Here is a 14,140-nt window from a genome sequence, read left to right on the forward strand (position 1 = left end):
CATGTTACAAGGAGAAGCAAACTGAGATATGTTCCCTGCCCAGATGTGAGGTAAGGAACACAATAGTGGGGGGAAAATTAAACCTTGTTTATTTTTTAAACCAAACCATTAGGAAAATATATCACAGTCTTCTAACAGCAAACAGACAGGCTATACTATCACTTCAAGTATTTAAGTTGGTAATAAGACAAGATCCTTATCAAAATGATATGGTGTCAGTGTTGGGGCAGGAAAATGGCATGTTGTTAACGCCCAGGTTGAATGTGGTATTTGGAAGTGGGGGCTGCCCCTCCTTTGCTCTAAGTGAGCCACAGTTCACCCAAGCCCCTGAGTTCCTTTCTCTCCCTTTACTGCTGCCAGGGGATGTCTCAAGAGGGGGCTTAGCAGGCAATTCTGGGTTTAGGATTTCACTTCATTATGTTCTATGAAAAACCAGGTCTTTCCAAATGTAGTAATTTACAACCCTTTTAAGCAGGCAGCAGTTTCACTTTCATTGTTCATTCCCACATATTGGTATATATCCCTATTACAACTCCCTTTCCCTTCAAAGGGTCAGTGTCACCGGAAGATTGTCCTTTTGCTTTCTGTAGACAGCCTCAGGGGCCATTATGACAGAAAGAGAAAAGCTCTGCTTCCTATACCTGGTATTACATCACTTCTCATGCTTTTGCATAGAGTCTAGGCTGAAAGATGTAATGTGTGAGAATTTAAAGAAAAACACAACTACATCTTGAATATAAGTAGGAACAAATACAAGGAACCTTTCAAAATTCTCTTTCAAAGTACCCTTTCTCACAACTTCATATCTTAAACAATTTCAGGCCCTTGTATATAAAATGAAATCAAGTAAATCAAAAACCCAGACCTCATGGATTTTGTTTTAAAGCTTATGGAAAATGGTATGATGACACTTCTAGTAAAACAGGAGGTTGGTAACAAACAGAAAACACCCCTCCTCAAACAGGCAAGTTAAAGGAAACTGCCTAGCCTGTTAGTACCTGTGTATCAAGAAGAATTTGGTATGTTGGAGGGCTCTGGAAGCATCCTACTGCCAGGACAAATACTTGCTACATGAAATTTAGGCTTTAAAAAACACTCCTATACTATCTCTGATCCAAATTTTAGCACCAGTTTTCTTCCATTTCGCTTATTATGAACTGAAGTATATAAAGGAACCAGTGTCCAGAAGCAGGTGACATATTCCTTAACCTTGATGAAATCCTTACGTTCTTCTTTCATAAACTTCACTTAAAAGACCAAAGTTTCCAATCCTCTTTTGTAGAGATTCCTGTCCTCATCCCTGATAGCACTAGCAAAGACTCTCATTTCCCCATGGATGAGAGAGACTCCTTCATCTTCTTGGTCATGGATGGGATGAGGTGCATGTGGTCATCCACACACTTGGTCACACAGCTCTCCAGCTGCCGCTTCACCTGAAGCTCCTTGCCTCCTGCGTCCATGGAGTCTTTGGCTTTGTCATTGCAATGCATGGTGCACCGGGCCAGGCGGTCCTGCAGCAAGAAGGAAGAGAGGGTAGAGAAAGCTGAGAAGCTTGTGTCCACCTACTGAGGGCTCACCATGTGCCAGGCTCTGTGCTACAAGTTTGATGTATATTATTTTGATCAATTGAAAGGATGTCGTGCTGGTTTGAAGATTTTGTGTACCCCATCAAAGGCCATGTTCTCTTAATCTGTCACTGTGGGGGCATATCTATTGTTGGGTGAACCTTTTAATTAGGTTGTTTCCATGGAAATGTGACCTAGCCCATTCAAGGTAGACCTTAATCTCTTTGCTGGAGTGAGGATAAAAGACAGATGAAACTGAGAGCTCAGAGAAGCTAAGAGAGAAATGCCCAAAGACATTTGGAGATAGCCAGTGAAACTAGAACCAGGAGAGAAGGACCAGCAGATGTTGCCGTGGGCCTTCCTATGTGACAGAAGATCCCTGGATGCCTGCAACCTTTCCTCAGAGAAGGTATTCCTCTTGATGCCTTAATTTGGACATTTTTGTGGCCTTAGAACTGTAAATTTGCAACCTAATAAAACTCCATTGAAAAAGCCAACCCATTTCTAGTATATTACATTCTAGCAGCTTTAGCAAACCAAAATAGATGCTAAGTGCAATTAACCATGACTATCCTGAGTTGAACACGGGTTAGTGCCAAGAGGATCTAAACAAAGCAGAACTAGAAAGCAGGTGAAGGATGAAATATGTTGTACAGAAGACTCTTCCAGAAAGTGAACAGTCACTGGGCTTAGGGGGTGTGCTGGTTTGAAAGGAAGTATACCCCCTAGAAAAGCCATGTTTTAATCAAAATATCATTTCGTAAAGGTAGACTAATCTCTATTCAATACTGTATCATGATGTGATTTAGTCAAGAATGGGTGTTAAACTGGAATGGGGGACGACATGTCTCCACCCATTTGGGTGGGTCTTGATTGGTTTATTGGAGTCCTATAAAACAGGAAATATTTTGGAGAATGAGAGATTCAGAGAGAGCAGAGAAGAACGACATAGCCACAAGAAGCAGAGTTCACCAGCCAGCGACCTTTGGAGATGAAGAAGGAAAATGCCTCCCGGGGAGCTTCATGAAACAGGAAGCCAGGAGAAGAAGCTAGCAGATGATGCCGTGTTCGCCATGTGCCCTTCCAGATGAGAGAGAGAAGCCCTGACTGTGTTCACCATGTGCCTCTCACTTGAGAGAGAAATCCTGAACTTCACTGGCCTTCTTGAACCAAGGTATCTTTCCCTCGATGGATGCCTTTGATTGGACATTTCTATAGACTTATTTTAACTGGGGCATTTTCTCAGCCTTAGAACTGTAAACTAGCAACTTTTAAAATTCTCCTTTTTAAAAGCCATTCTGTTTCTGGTATATTGCATTCTGGCAGTTTGCAAACTAAAACAGGGGGTCCTCAATCATAGATACATTTACAAACATCTCTCCATGCTACAGAAAAATAGTCAATTGTATTAAATATTCATTGGATATCTACACGTACCAGGTACTCTTTTAATATTGGGAAATAAAGAAATGAGTAAAACAGAAAAAAAAAGATGCTGCCTCACAGAATGTATTTTCCAAAATAAACTTACGAACAAATTGGAGATATTGAGGATGTAAGTGGATATACAAAACTGGAGATAAGAAGTGAGATTTGTCTGCTCTAGAGAAATGAATGTAGGAGTTATCAGCATATAGATGATATTTATAGCTAAGAGACTACAGAAGTAGAGAGAAAAGAGCAAAGGTCCAAGAACAGCCCTGGGCACTCCAATCCTAAGAGTTTGGAGAGAACAGGAACCAGCAAAGGGGGCCAAGAAAAAGTAGCCAGTGTGTGTGTGTGTGTGTGTGTGGCAAACCAGGAAAGTGGTTTAAACCACGATTTTAGAAAACAGAAAATTAGCTGTCAAAATGAACACGAAGACACACTTTGGCCTTAGAGAAGTTATTCATTTACAATAAGAGTAATTTTAAAGAATTTTATACAGAATGTAAAAATGTGTTACATGAGATATATATTTTTCCCATGTGAATCTCAGGATATGAAAGACTGGTTCAGAGGGGATCCTGCCTCCCCCAAGTTTCAGAAAGGTATACTCAGAGGAAGGGAGCAAAATAAAGTTGTGGATAGATATCTTTTGCTCCAGAAAGGGAAAAATGGAACTATTTTAGTAACTGCAGAGGGGCCTGTGAGCCAGGCGTCTGTGAGTCAGCAAAGCGATGCTTCATATAACTGTCTGCTCTCTAGTGACACAAGAGCTGTCCTCTGGGTGTAACAAGTAGGGACAGTCTGAGGTCGGTATGTAAGTTTACAAAATGGTAGGTGGGTCACCGTGGGCTTGCTCTCATCTGTACTGTTTCAGACTATGCATTTTCCTGAAGAATAAGCTGTTGTTTTAAAATGAGCTAATATATTTTATAAAGCTTTATATTATATAGTATACAGACAGGGATCATTGTTTATGGCAAAAAAAAAAAAAGGCAAAAGGCTCTTGGGTCATGAATAAAACTTCCCTTCACATCATTGTTTTTATGGGAAGATTTGGTTCAACTTGCAGCATTCAATCTCCACGGCTTTTTCCACAATTTCAAAACCCCGTGAGGACTCTGTTCAGCCATTATATCTGTTATAAGTGTTAGCAGAACCAAGAAGCTAAAGTCAAAAAGTTCTGAACAAATGCTTGTCATCTCCTGCAAAAAGCAACCTGAAGGGTCTTGTAAGCAGAGTCCTCCATTTGCAATGCTTCTCACCTGGAACTTCTCCAACTCGTTGGTCACCAGGACTTGGGCCTGAGCCAGAGGCGCGTGGCAGCGCTCAATGCACTGATGCACTTGCTGCATGGACGCCTGACTGTCCTCACAACAGCTGGCGCTGCACCGGAACATGAGGCCCTGGGGAGGGAGGGCAGAGCCGGGTTAGGAAGGAAAGGCTCTGGGGGACACAGATGGTCATGGGAAAACAACAGGGGTCAGGAGCACACGTTACAACTCCCTCTCCACTTTTGGCGTTTACCTGCCCTTAGTAGGAAGCGCGAGGACACTCAAACCACAAATGGGGAAACTATCCTGGGTGCCTAGCAGAGTATTTCACCTGCCTGCTGCTAACTTAGCGGTACTTGTTACATCGATAGCTCGGTGGTCAGGGAAGTTGGGGGGGGGGGCAGATGAAGTCACGTGCCTAAACACAGGGTTCAGAGGTCAGCAATCTAGTAATCTACATGCCACCAGGGGCACCCGAACCACTGAGAATCCTTTTCAATGACTCAAGGGGTGCTGGGCACTGTAAGGGAAAGCCAGAGTGTTTAGGGGGTTAAAGCAGAGCAGGAAATAAAACAGCGCTGTGCGGTGGGGAGTTCGATACAACAGAAAGGGGCTTGAGCTGGCCAACACGGTGGCCGGGCGCTTTCGCTTTTCCGGTCTCTCACCTTGACTGCGCCCTTTCTAGGTCTCCGGCTACTCGCCTGCAAAAAGGGCGGCACGTGAGGGGCGGCTAAGGGAGGACGAACGCCTCCCACCAGGAGCTTCCTAACTCCGTCCCGTGGACAGCCCCTCCCCGGGATGGACTACGTGGAAAACGACCGTGAGCGTGGCTAGGGCGCACGAATTTCATCCGCTCACCCCACGCTCCAGAAGTTCTCTCTTAGGCTGCGGCGTGTTTCCGAGCATGCCGGCGACGGTCCCAGGGACGCCCAGACCCGGGTCTGCCGGGAGCCAGGCGGCGGCGCCTGCTTGGCGCGGCGACAGCGAGTAGGGACCGGGAATCCGGGGCCACCGGGGAGGGGCACCACAGACCCGGCCCTCGCGCCCGCCAGTTACCTGCATCTTCCGGATGTTCTCTCTCTCCAGGTTCTTCACCATGGAGTCCACCGCCTCCTGTACGCGGAGCTGCTGTAGCTCGGCCATGGTGACCCTGCGCTGCGCCGCGCGGCACACCGCCGCGCTGGCGCCCACATGCACTTCGGCGCACAGGCCCGCCCCCTCGCCGCCGCTTCTCCCGGCGACTCTGCTGCGCCGCCCGCCTTGCCCGGGCCCGCGCCGCCGCCTGGCGTCCGAGAGGTGCAACTGCAGGCTGGGTCGCCGCGCTCCTGCCCCCTCCCTCGCTGGTTCCCGCCGCTCGCAGCCCGCAGGAGCCGCCTCGGGCAGCCAGAGCTGCTTAACCTCGTCTCAGCAGGGCCACGGCCGTCGCGAACACTGCGCTTTCCTTCTTTCCTTTCCTCTTCTTTCTTTAAAAGAATATTTCATATGAAATTGTAACCCATGTCAAAGTGTCAGATATGTTTTACAACTAATTGTGGTGCTGTACTTGGAGATTTGTAGCTTTTTTGTATATATGTTATTGTTCACAGAAAAAGAAGGAAAAAAAAGTTGATTGTGATGATTAAAAAATATTTAAGCCTTCTAGCCTCCTATATTCTGGAGCAGCTAGAAGGAAAAACATTATGGTAGCCCATGACAAACTCTGGGATCTGTCCTTTAACGACTTTTTGAAGAGTGCTTTGAAAACTATTGCTTTTTTATTTCTTTACTTTGTATAGATGTTATGCTATTCGATTTAAAAAGTTGAAAAGAAGAGAATATTGCATATAATTTATAGAATTATAAATAATAAATATATAAATTATAAACTCTCAGATTTTAGGGGTACAGTTTGATGAGTATTAACAAACCTTGCCCTTTCCCAGGCAATCCCTGCCCTTACTCCTATCCCCAACCCCTGGCCCTGGGCAACCACTGATCAGCTTTCTGTCACTATAGATCACATTTTCCTTTTCTAGAAAACATGCTAGAATGCAAATTAAGTGTGCATTCTTTTTGTGTGTGATTCTTTCAACTGGCATAATTATAAAAAAAATTTTAATTGAGAAAAATCTTCACACACACAGTTTCTATACATGGTGCACAATCAATGGCTCACGACATCATCGCATAGTTGTGTATTCATCACCATGATCATTTCTTAGAACATTTACATCACTCCAGAAAAAGAAATAAAAAAGAAAAAGCTCATACATACCATACACCTTACTCGTCCCTCGCATTGACCACTAGTGTTTCCACCTACCCAATTTATTTTACCTTCCCTCCCGATTATTGATTGATTTTTATCCATATTTTTTACTCATCTGTCCATTCCCTGGATATAAGGAGCATCAGGCACAAGGTTATCACAATCACACAGTCATGTTGTAAACATCATATCTTTATACAATTATCTTCAAGAATCTAGGCTACTGGAACACATCTCAACAGTTTCAGGTACTTCCCTCTAGCCACTCCGATACACCATAAACAAGGGATGTAGGAGATAGGATTAACATAAGACCTGCAGAACTAATGCTAGATGGCATTAGGGTGGTGGCGTCAGTAAGCTGCTTTATGTTATTTGATTTATGTAGAACAGTCTGGGAGGAAGAGAATGCTTTTTTTTACCCCAAATGGTTATTTTAAGTAAGAAGGAAGAACACTGAAAGATAAGAACTTTGTTCCCTCAGGAAATGCATGCACACCTTTTGTCATCCTGCAGTATATAACCAGGATCTGGTTAAGAATAAAATTGTCTGAAGTCTGTCTGCTGTAAACTCAAGCTTCAGACTGCCTGAGGCCGTCTATGTCTTTCTTTCTTTCCTTCTTTCTTTCTTTCTTTCTTTCTTTCTTTTTCTTTCTTTCTTTCTTTTTCTTTCTTTCTTTCTTTCTTTCTTTCTTTCCTTCCTTCCTTCCTTCCTTCCTTCCTTCCTTCCTTCCTTCCTTCCTTCCTTCCTTCCTTCCTCCCTCCCTCCCTCCCTCCCTCCCTCCCTCCCTCCCTCCCTCCCTCCCTCCCTTCCTTCCTTCCTTCCTTCTTTCTTTCTTTCTTTCTCTTTCTCTCTCTCTCTCTCTCTCTCTCCCTCCCTCCCTCCCTCCCTCCCTCCCTCCCTCCCTTCCTCCCTCCTTCCCTCCTTCCTTCCTTCCTTCCTTCCTTCCTCTCTTTCTCTCGCTCTCTTTCTTTCTTCCTTTCTTTCTTTCTCATCATTCCTTAATATCCTTTGAGCTCCATTTCGTAGGAAGCAACAAAGGGATATATATATAATGCATGAGAATAACCTCCAGGATAACCCTTTGACTCTGAAATCTCTCAGCTACTGAAACGTCATTTTTTTCTCATTTCTCTCTTCCCCCTTTTGATCAAGAAGGCTTTCTCAATCTCTTGATGCTGGGTCCTGGCTTATCCCAGGCTTTCTGTCCCACATTGCCAGGAAGATGTACACTCCTGGGAGTCATGTCCCACACAGAGGGAAAGGCATTGAGTTCCCATGCTGAGTTGGCTTAGAAAGAGAGTCCACATCTGAGCAACAAAAGAGCTTCTCTGGGGGCGACTCTTAGGTCTAATTTTAAGTAGGCTTAGTCTATCCTTTGTGGGGTTAAGTTTTGTATAAACAACCCCCAAGATTGAGGGCTCAGCCTATTGCTTTGGTTGTCCCCAGTGCTTGTGAGAATATCAAGAATTTTGTCCTTAGGGAAGTTGAATTTTCCCCCTTTTCTCACCATTCCCCCAAGGGGACTTTGCAAATACTTTTTTATTCACTGTTCAATCCTTCTGGGATTTATCGAGGCATCACTCTGGACAAACCTACTAAATCTCAAGGCATAATGTTTTTGAAAGTGAGTCTTGTTGGGTTTCTGTTGTTGCTGAGTGGTATTCTGTATATGCCACAATTTGTTTATCCATTCACCTGCTGATGGATATTTGCATCTTTTCTCTTTATTATCTATTAAGCATAAAACAGTGGTTATGAACATCCTTGTGCACATCTATTGTAGAAATGTTTTTGTTTCTTGTGTAAATATTTAGAAGCGGAATTGCTGATTTATAGGGTAGACAGATGTATGTTTCTGCACTTATTCCTAAGATTTTTTAAAAAAAGCCTCAAAGGGTTACAGATATTCAGTCGACAATGAATTATTTATATGCTAGCAATATCAAGCTTTTTTGGAGTTTCTGGAACATCCTCTTTTATCTGGACTGCTTGCTGCATGTGTCACTTTCCTCTTTTAGGCATTCATTCATCAAAGCTCTACATATGGGGCCCAAGGTGAGGGCTTGGGGTAACCAGGACAGCATCAGTGCAGAAGAGGAGAGGGTGGGCACAGGCAGTGTTAGCAGAACCAGGGCAGCTGGAAGGAAGTGAGTGGTGCAAGTGAGCCCATACGATGCCTCAGGAAGGCTTGCTTAGAGGAGGTGAAGCTTGGGTGGAGTCTTCGAAGATGAGCAGGTGTTTGCTTTTTTCACAAGGGTGAAAAGAATGCCATGCCAGGCAATGAGAGCTGCCCTGAGTAGGACAGAGTGAAAGAGTTTACCTTTGGGGAGACAAGTGGCTTTTGCCAATTTGGAGTCTGGTGTAGAAAAGGGGAGTGAGGGATGGGGGATGGAGGGGATCTAGCCATGATCCCTGTCATTGGAATTTAGGCATTTGCTGCCTGTTGGGCACTAGATGGCAGGAGAATCCTGGTTTGAGGACTGTGGGTCCCTAACTCCAAGGTCATTGCACGCTGCGTTCCTCAAACATTGGGCCTTCTAGAGTCCAAGTACAGGTAACTCCCTGGAAACTATAAAAAGGACATCTGAGACTCCAAGCCCAAATAAGGGCAACTATTGCAGCAGCTGGAATCAGCGTGATTGCAGCTGTTATTAACCATATGTCAGTCACCATTTTAAGGGCTTTACATGTATCATCTCTTAGTTCTCACAACAATCCTATGACGTGGGTTCTCTGCTATCCACTTTCTTTTATTAAGGGCAGAAAATTACGGTCTAGGGAGATGAAATCACTTGTCAAATGTTGCATAATTAGAAACTGGTGTAGACAAAATTCCAACCCAGATAGGCTGTACCCAGACCGGAAATGTAACAATTTGTCATGACTAACTTAATTATTTATACTTGTGTCTCTGTGTTCCATGGGGAGCTCTTTCTTTCTTTCTTCTTTATAGCACAGTCTGAAACTCCTCATGCTTTTGCCTCATTCCTAATACATCAGACTGAACTTCTCTAACAACTCTCACTTGTAGAAGCCGCCTAGTAAATCATGCTAAAATGAGTTTAAAGGTCCTTGAGCAAAGGTCACTTTATGTGTTTAAAATGAGTGGTTCTTTATTATTTATGAAAAATAACTGCTGATTTCCAGTAGCCTTTGGACACCAAATGGGAGTCATGGTGGTGGAAGCGGAGTTTAATCTCATCTTGGGAAGCTCAAATTCCTGTTTGAGTTATTTGCTTGGTGCTTTGCGAGTAGAAAATGAAGTTTCAGTATCTGAGAGTTTGTCTGGCCCAAACCTTGACTGACTCACTGAAACAAAAATGGACCCGTCCAGAGTCCTGGTTGACCAGTTAGGTGGTCTTGAGCCCTCCTCCACGTATCCCACACACCATGCTGTGCGCTCAGGCTCCTGGTGGTCCAACAGGGGCAGAAATACTCCCAACAACTCTTCAGAGATGAACAGGCCCATTAGATAGACCAGGGCTCTCTCCTATTTACTGATATTTGGATTGGGGTGGGATAAATGGAGCCTAGGGCCTGGATGAGGGGAGGAAGTGCATTTTGTTTTGTGTTACTGGACAAAGACGGTCAGTTCTCAGCCTCATGCACTCAATAACCAATTCCTGAGACACTGGGGTTTCAAAGAGAAAAAGAGTTCATTTCTGGATGTGAAGCAGGAGCCCATCAGCCCCCAAATCTGTCTCCCCTGGGCTTAGGACCTGGTATCTTTGGAGGAGCCATTTTTCTGTCTACCACAAACTTGCTTAAATCTTTTTTTTTTTTTTTTTGCATATTCATCATCGTGATCATTTCTTAGAACATTTGCATCAATTCAGAAAAAGAAATAAAAAGACAACAGAAAAAAATTCATACATACCATACCCCTTACCCCTCCCTTTCATTGATCACTAGTATTTCAATCTACTAAATTTGTTTTAACATTTGTTTCCCCTATTATTTATTTTTATGCCATATGTTCTACTTGTCTATTGATAAGGTAGATAAAAGGAGCATCAGACACAAGGTTTTCACAATCACACAGTCACACAGTGAAAGTTATATCATTATTCAATCATCTTCAAGAAACATGGTTACTAGAACACAGCTCTACATTTTCAGGCAGTTCCCTCCAGCCTCTCCATCACATCTTGACTAACAAGGTGATATCTATTTAATGCGTAAGAAGAACTTCCAGGATAGCCTTTCAACTCTGTTTGGAATCTCTCAGCCATTGACACTTTGTCTCATTTCACTCTTCCCTCTTTTGGTGGAGAAGGTTTTCTCAATCCCTTGATGCTGAGTCTCAGCTCATTCTAAGATTTCTGTCCCACGTTGCCAGGAAGGTCCACACCCCTGGGAGTCATGTCCCATGTAGACAGGCAGAGGGTGGTGAGTTTGTTTGTTGTGTTGGCTGGAGAGAGAGGCCACGTCTGAGCAACAAAAGATTGCCAATATCTTTAGATTATCTGCTTACTATATGCTGGTATGTGTCCAGGCATGACATTAAACTATACAGGATTAAAGGCCCTCATTCTTATTCTGGGTTCCCTGTGTTTCAGTTGTTCAAATGAACTATCTAGACAAGTTGTGTTAGATTATGTGCTACAAAAAATTTAGGTTCTGGACAAAATAAAACTTTCTTCCTTTGGTCTCAAAGAGTATATGTGGTTTTAAAATGTAGACACTGTCTTCCTTACCCCTGTATTCTGAAATTACCTTGATCCTGACCTGACTGGCATTGTTCTTATCTCTAAGATATATAGATATATTTATATAGGTATATAAAACAGCCTCTCCAAATTGAGAAATAATTATCAAAAAAAAAAAAAAAGGAATAAATTTCAAAGCACATTGCAACAATTAGTTGCAGAAAAGGTTTCAGAGTTTGGCATGGTTTACAATTCCACAATTTTATGCATCCTATTACTTTTAATACAGAGACAGAGCTCCGCCTGTATGTGGGGCCTCTCCTCTCTCTCTCTCTCTCTCTCTCCAGGTTCATGTCACACCCACACCCCTTCCCCTGTGCCCTGCCTGGAGCAATGTGTTCCAGCCCCACTGGCTTTTTTAGTTCTTCATGGGCACCCTGTTTGTGGCTCTGCACCTGTGTTCCAGTCCAGCACAACCCTGAGACCAAAGAACAAGCTGGACAGAAGATTACCCATGAGTTTACTTAGGGGTTTACAGACAGGAGGAAGATCTTCCCCAATGGCGGTCAGTTGGGAGTTGAAAGTCTGAACTTTGCCCAAAGCCAAGAAGGAGAGAGAGGCATGCCCAGGAACGGCTTAAATGCTTGACAGTCTCATGAAATTTGGTTACAACAGAGTTTCAGCAGACTGTAGTGAGATTTGGTTACTAGGGGAGGGCTTTTTTACATTCTTTGATGTAAATTTATGCCCTATTGTGTAAAACATGTGTCCCGGTTGTGTAGGCAGCTATATGCCTTGCTCTCAAAATGGAGAAGGGGGTGGGGCCCAGGCTCTGGGTCATAGTCCGCTCCCACACAGCTGAATGCGTTGACCATAGGACAGACATTGCATTCATTAATAGCATAAGAGACAAAGGAACCTTAGGAGTTCCCTACGCAGAGATAATAACTCCACAAAGTAAGGCGGCAATGGCCAATAAAGGGAATTAAATCATTCTACTGATAGTGGGTGGAACCTGTGATTTCAGGCTTAAGTGAGAAGATTCTCGTCCAGATTTTTCTAATGTGCCAATTCTGCCAGGCCAGCGGGGTATTCTATACAGGGTTCACAGTCCAGGGCAGGCCAATGGTGCCAATAGTGGCAATTCAGTGCACGCTCAGCATTGAGATCTACTTTGCACATACTTTACCGCAGAAGCTTATTGTTGTAGGAAGGTTATCACTGCAACTCTAAAGGCAAAAAGAATAGAAGCTAAATTTCCAGTAGTAGATAGATATCACATCTTTTCCCCCTGCAATTGCAAGGAGGTTTTTGGAGTCAAATTTACAGTTAGCCTGGGGACAAGTATCCACAAAGTCATACGTACTGTGCCTTGGGGTATGGGAGGGGCCCAGGTTGGTTATATATATAACTTTGGGCATTTTGTGTATAAACTGTTGTATTTGGAGTATTTGGATGACACCAATACCCCAGGGACCTAGGATTCCCTACCAGCACAGTTGCATTGGCCAGGACCATGGCCAATCAACCTTGTTTTCTCCAATTTCTAATGCTTCTGGCACAGGCAAGAGCAAATTATATTTATTAACTCATTGTGCTTGCAGTGTTGCTGTTCTTTTTATCTGAACTTGTAGTGTCTGCATTGGCCCCGCCATTACCAGTTCAACGAGGTCAAGATTATCTGCCCGAGCCGTGAATTGAGGCTGTTGAGAGTGGGATAAACATGTTCACTGCTGCAGAGATTGCTTTTCACCTTTTAATTGCTCTTTTAGAAGCCCATTCATCCTTTTAATGAACTCCACTGCTATGGGGTTATATGGCAAATGAAACGTCCATAAGAATTTCAGTAGCTCAGGTTTGAATTAGTTGTCCTGTAAGGGGTGGTCTCCCTATCACTGTCCACATATTTAGGGACACTGAAGAATTGACTGAGTTTTCTTTCTTTTTTTCTAACTTTTTCTTTTATTGTATAGTATAACATATATACAAAGCAAAGAAAGAAAAAAGCAATAGTTTTCAAAGCACTCTTCAACAAGTAATTATAGGACAGATCCCAGAGTTTGTCACGGGCTACCATACCATTATCTCAGATTTTTCCTTCTAGCTGCTCCAGAACATTGTAGGCTAGAAGGAATAAATATTTTTTTTTAATCATCACAATCGACTTTTTTTTGTGTGTGTGTGAAAAATAATGTATATACAAAAAAGCAATAAATTTCAAAGCATAGCACAATAATTAGTTGTAGAATAGATTTCAGAGTTTGGTATGGGTTACAATCCCGCAATTTTAGGTTTTTACTTCTAGCTGTTCACTGAGCTTTTCTAAGCTACACAGTGTTGCTCTTTGGTTAGCTTTCCCTACTGGGAAGGTCAGTGACAGTCCAGTGGCCATATCTACGATTGTAAAATCATATTTTGCACCTCCACTAAGGGAGGGGGCTTCATATAGCTTATCTGCCACCTGGCGACCAGAACCTGCTAGCGGTTCCTTGGGTTGATTAAGAGGCATCCTTGGGCATCTCAGTGAACAGGAGGGGCAGGCGTCCATGACTTCTTTCAGTTGCTGTCTGGTGATGGGTAGCTGGAATTGCTGTGCCAGTCTCCATGGAGTCTGGTACCCTTGGTATCCTGTTTTTTTATGCAACCATTCAGCAGCCTCATGTTATGTTGGCTTTAAACTATGAATTTTTGCTTCAGCATCTGCTTCAGTATTGCCAGGTACAGAATGAGTGTTATGGGTAAAAACATAAAACATGGTTATCTTTTGCTGTGACAGGTAGTCCAAACATCTTCCCATGTTTCTTTTCCCCTTAAGGGATGGCAGACAACAGACCATTGCTCTTGCTTCCATGTGGCCGTCTATACTGTCAGGCCTGGCACACTGCCCACTTGTCAGCACAGAGAGTTAATACATCTCCCGGTTTATGACCAGTGACCACCCATACAGCCCTTAATTCAGCCCTGTGACTGCTTTG

At 43.4% G+C, this 14,140-nt stretch overlaps 1 protein-coding gene across 1 annotated transcript; it reads right to left on the reverse strand.

Annotated features, from left to right (window-relative positions):
- Positions 1 to 72: 72 nt before the first annotated feature.
- FAM136A (family with sequence similarity 136 member A) lies at positions 73 to 5,474 on the reverse strand. The gene is made up of 3 exons (XM_077134493.1): positions 5,321 to 5,474; positions 4,256 to 4,396; positions 73 to 1,511 (listed from the first exon to the last, which is right to left on the reverse strand). Exons 1-3 carry the CDS (start codon positions 5,405 to 5,407, stop codon positions 1,323 to 1,325), a joined length of 417 nt encoding a protein of 138 aa, XP_076990608.1. The 5' UTR covers positions 5,408 to 5,474; the 3' UTR covers positions 73 to 1,322.
- Between the last annotated feature and the right edge of the window lie 8,666 nt (positions 5,475 to 14,140).

This window comes from Tamandua tetradactyla, chromosome 17 (assembly GCF_023851605.1).
Source record: "Tamandua tetradactyla isolate mTamTet1 chromosome 17, mTamTet1.pri, whole genome shotgun sequence".
Taxonomy (NCBI): domain Eukaryota; kingdom Metazoa; phylum Chordata; class Mammalia; order Pilosa; family Myrmecophagidae; genus Tamandua; species Tamandua tetradactyla.

Coding starts and splice junctions, on each gene's coding strand:
- FAM136A (XM_077134493.1), bottom strand. CDS start 5,407: ATGGCCGAGCTACAGCAGCTCCGCGTACAGGAGGCGGTGGACTCCATG. Junction 4,397..5,320: donor AGAACATCCGGAAGATGCAG/GTAACTGGCGGG, acceptor CTCCCTCCCCAG/GGCCTCATGTTCCGGTGCAG. Junction 1,512..4,255: donor ACGAGTTGGAGAAGTTCCAG/GTGAGAAGCATT, acceptor TTCTTGCTGCAG/GACCGCCTGGCCCGGTGCAC.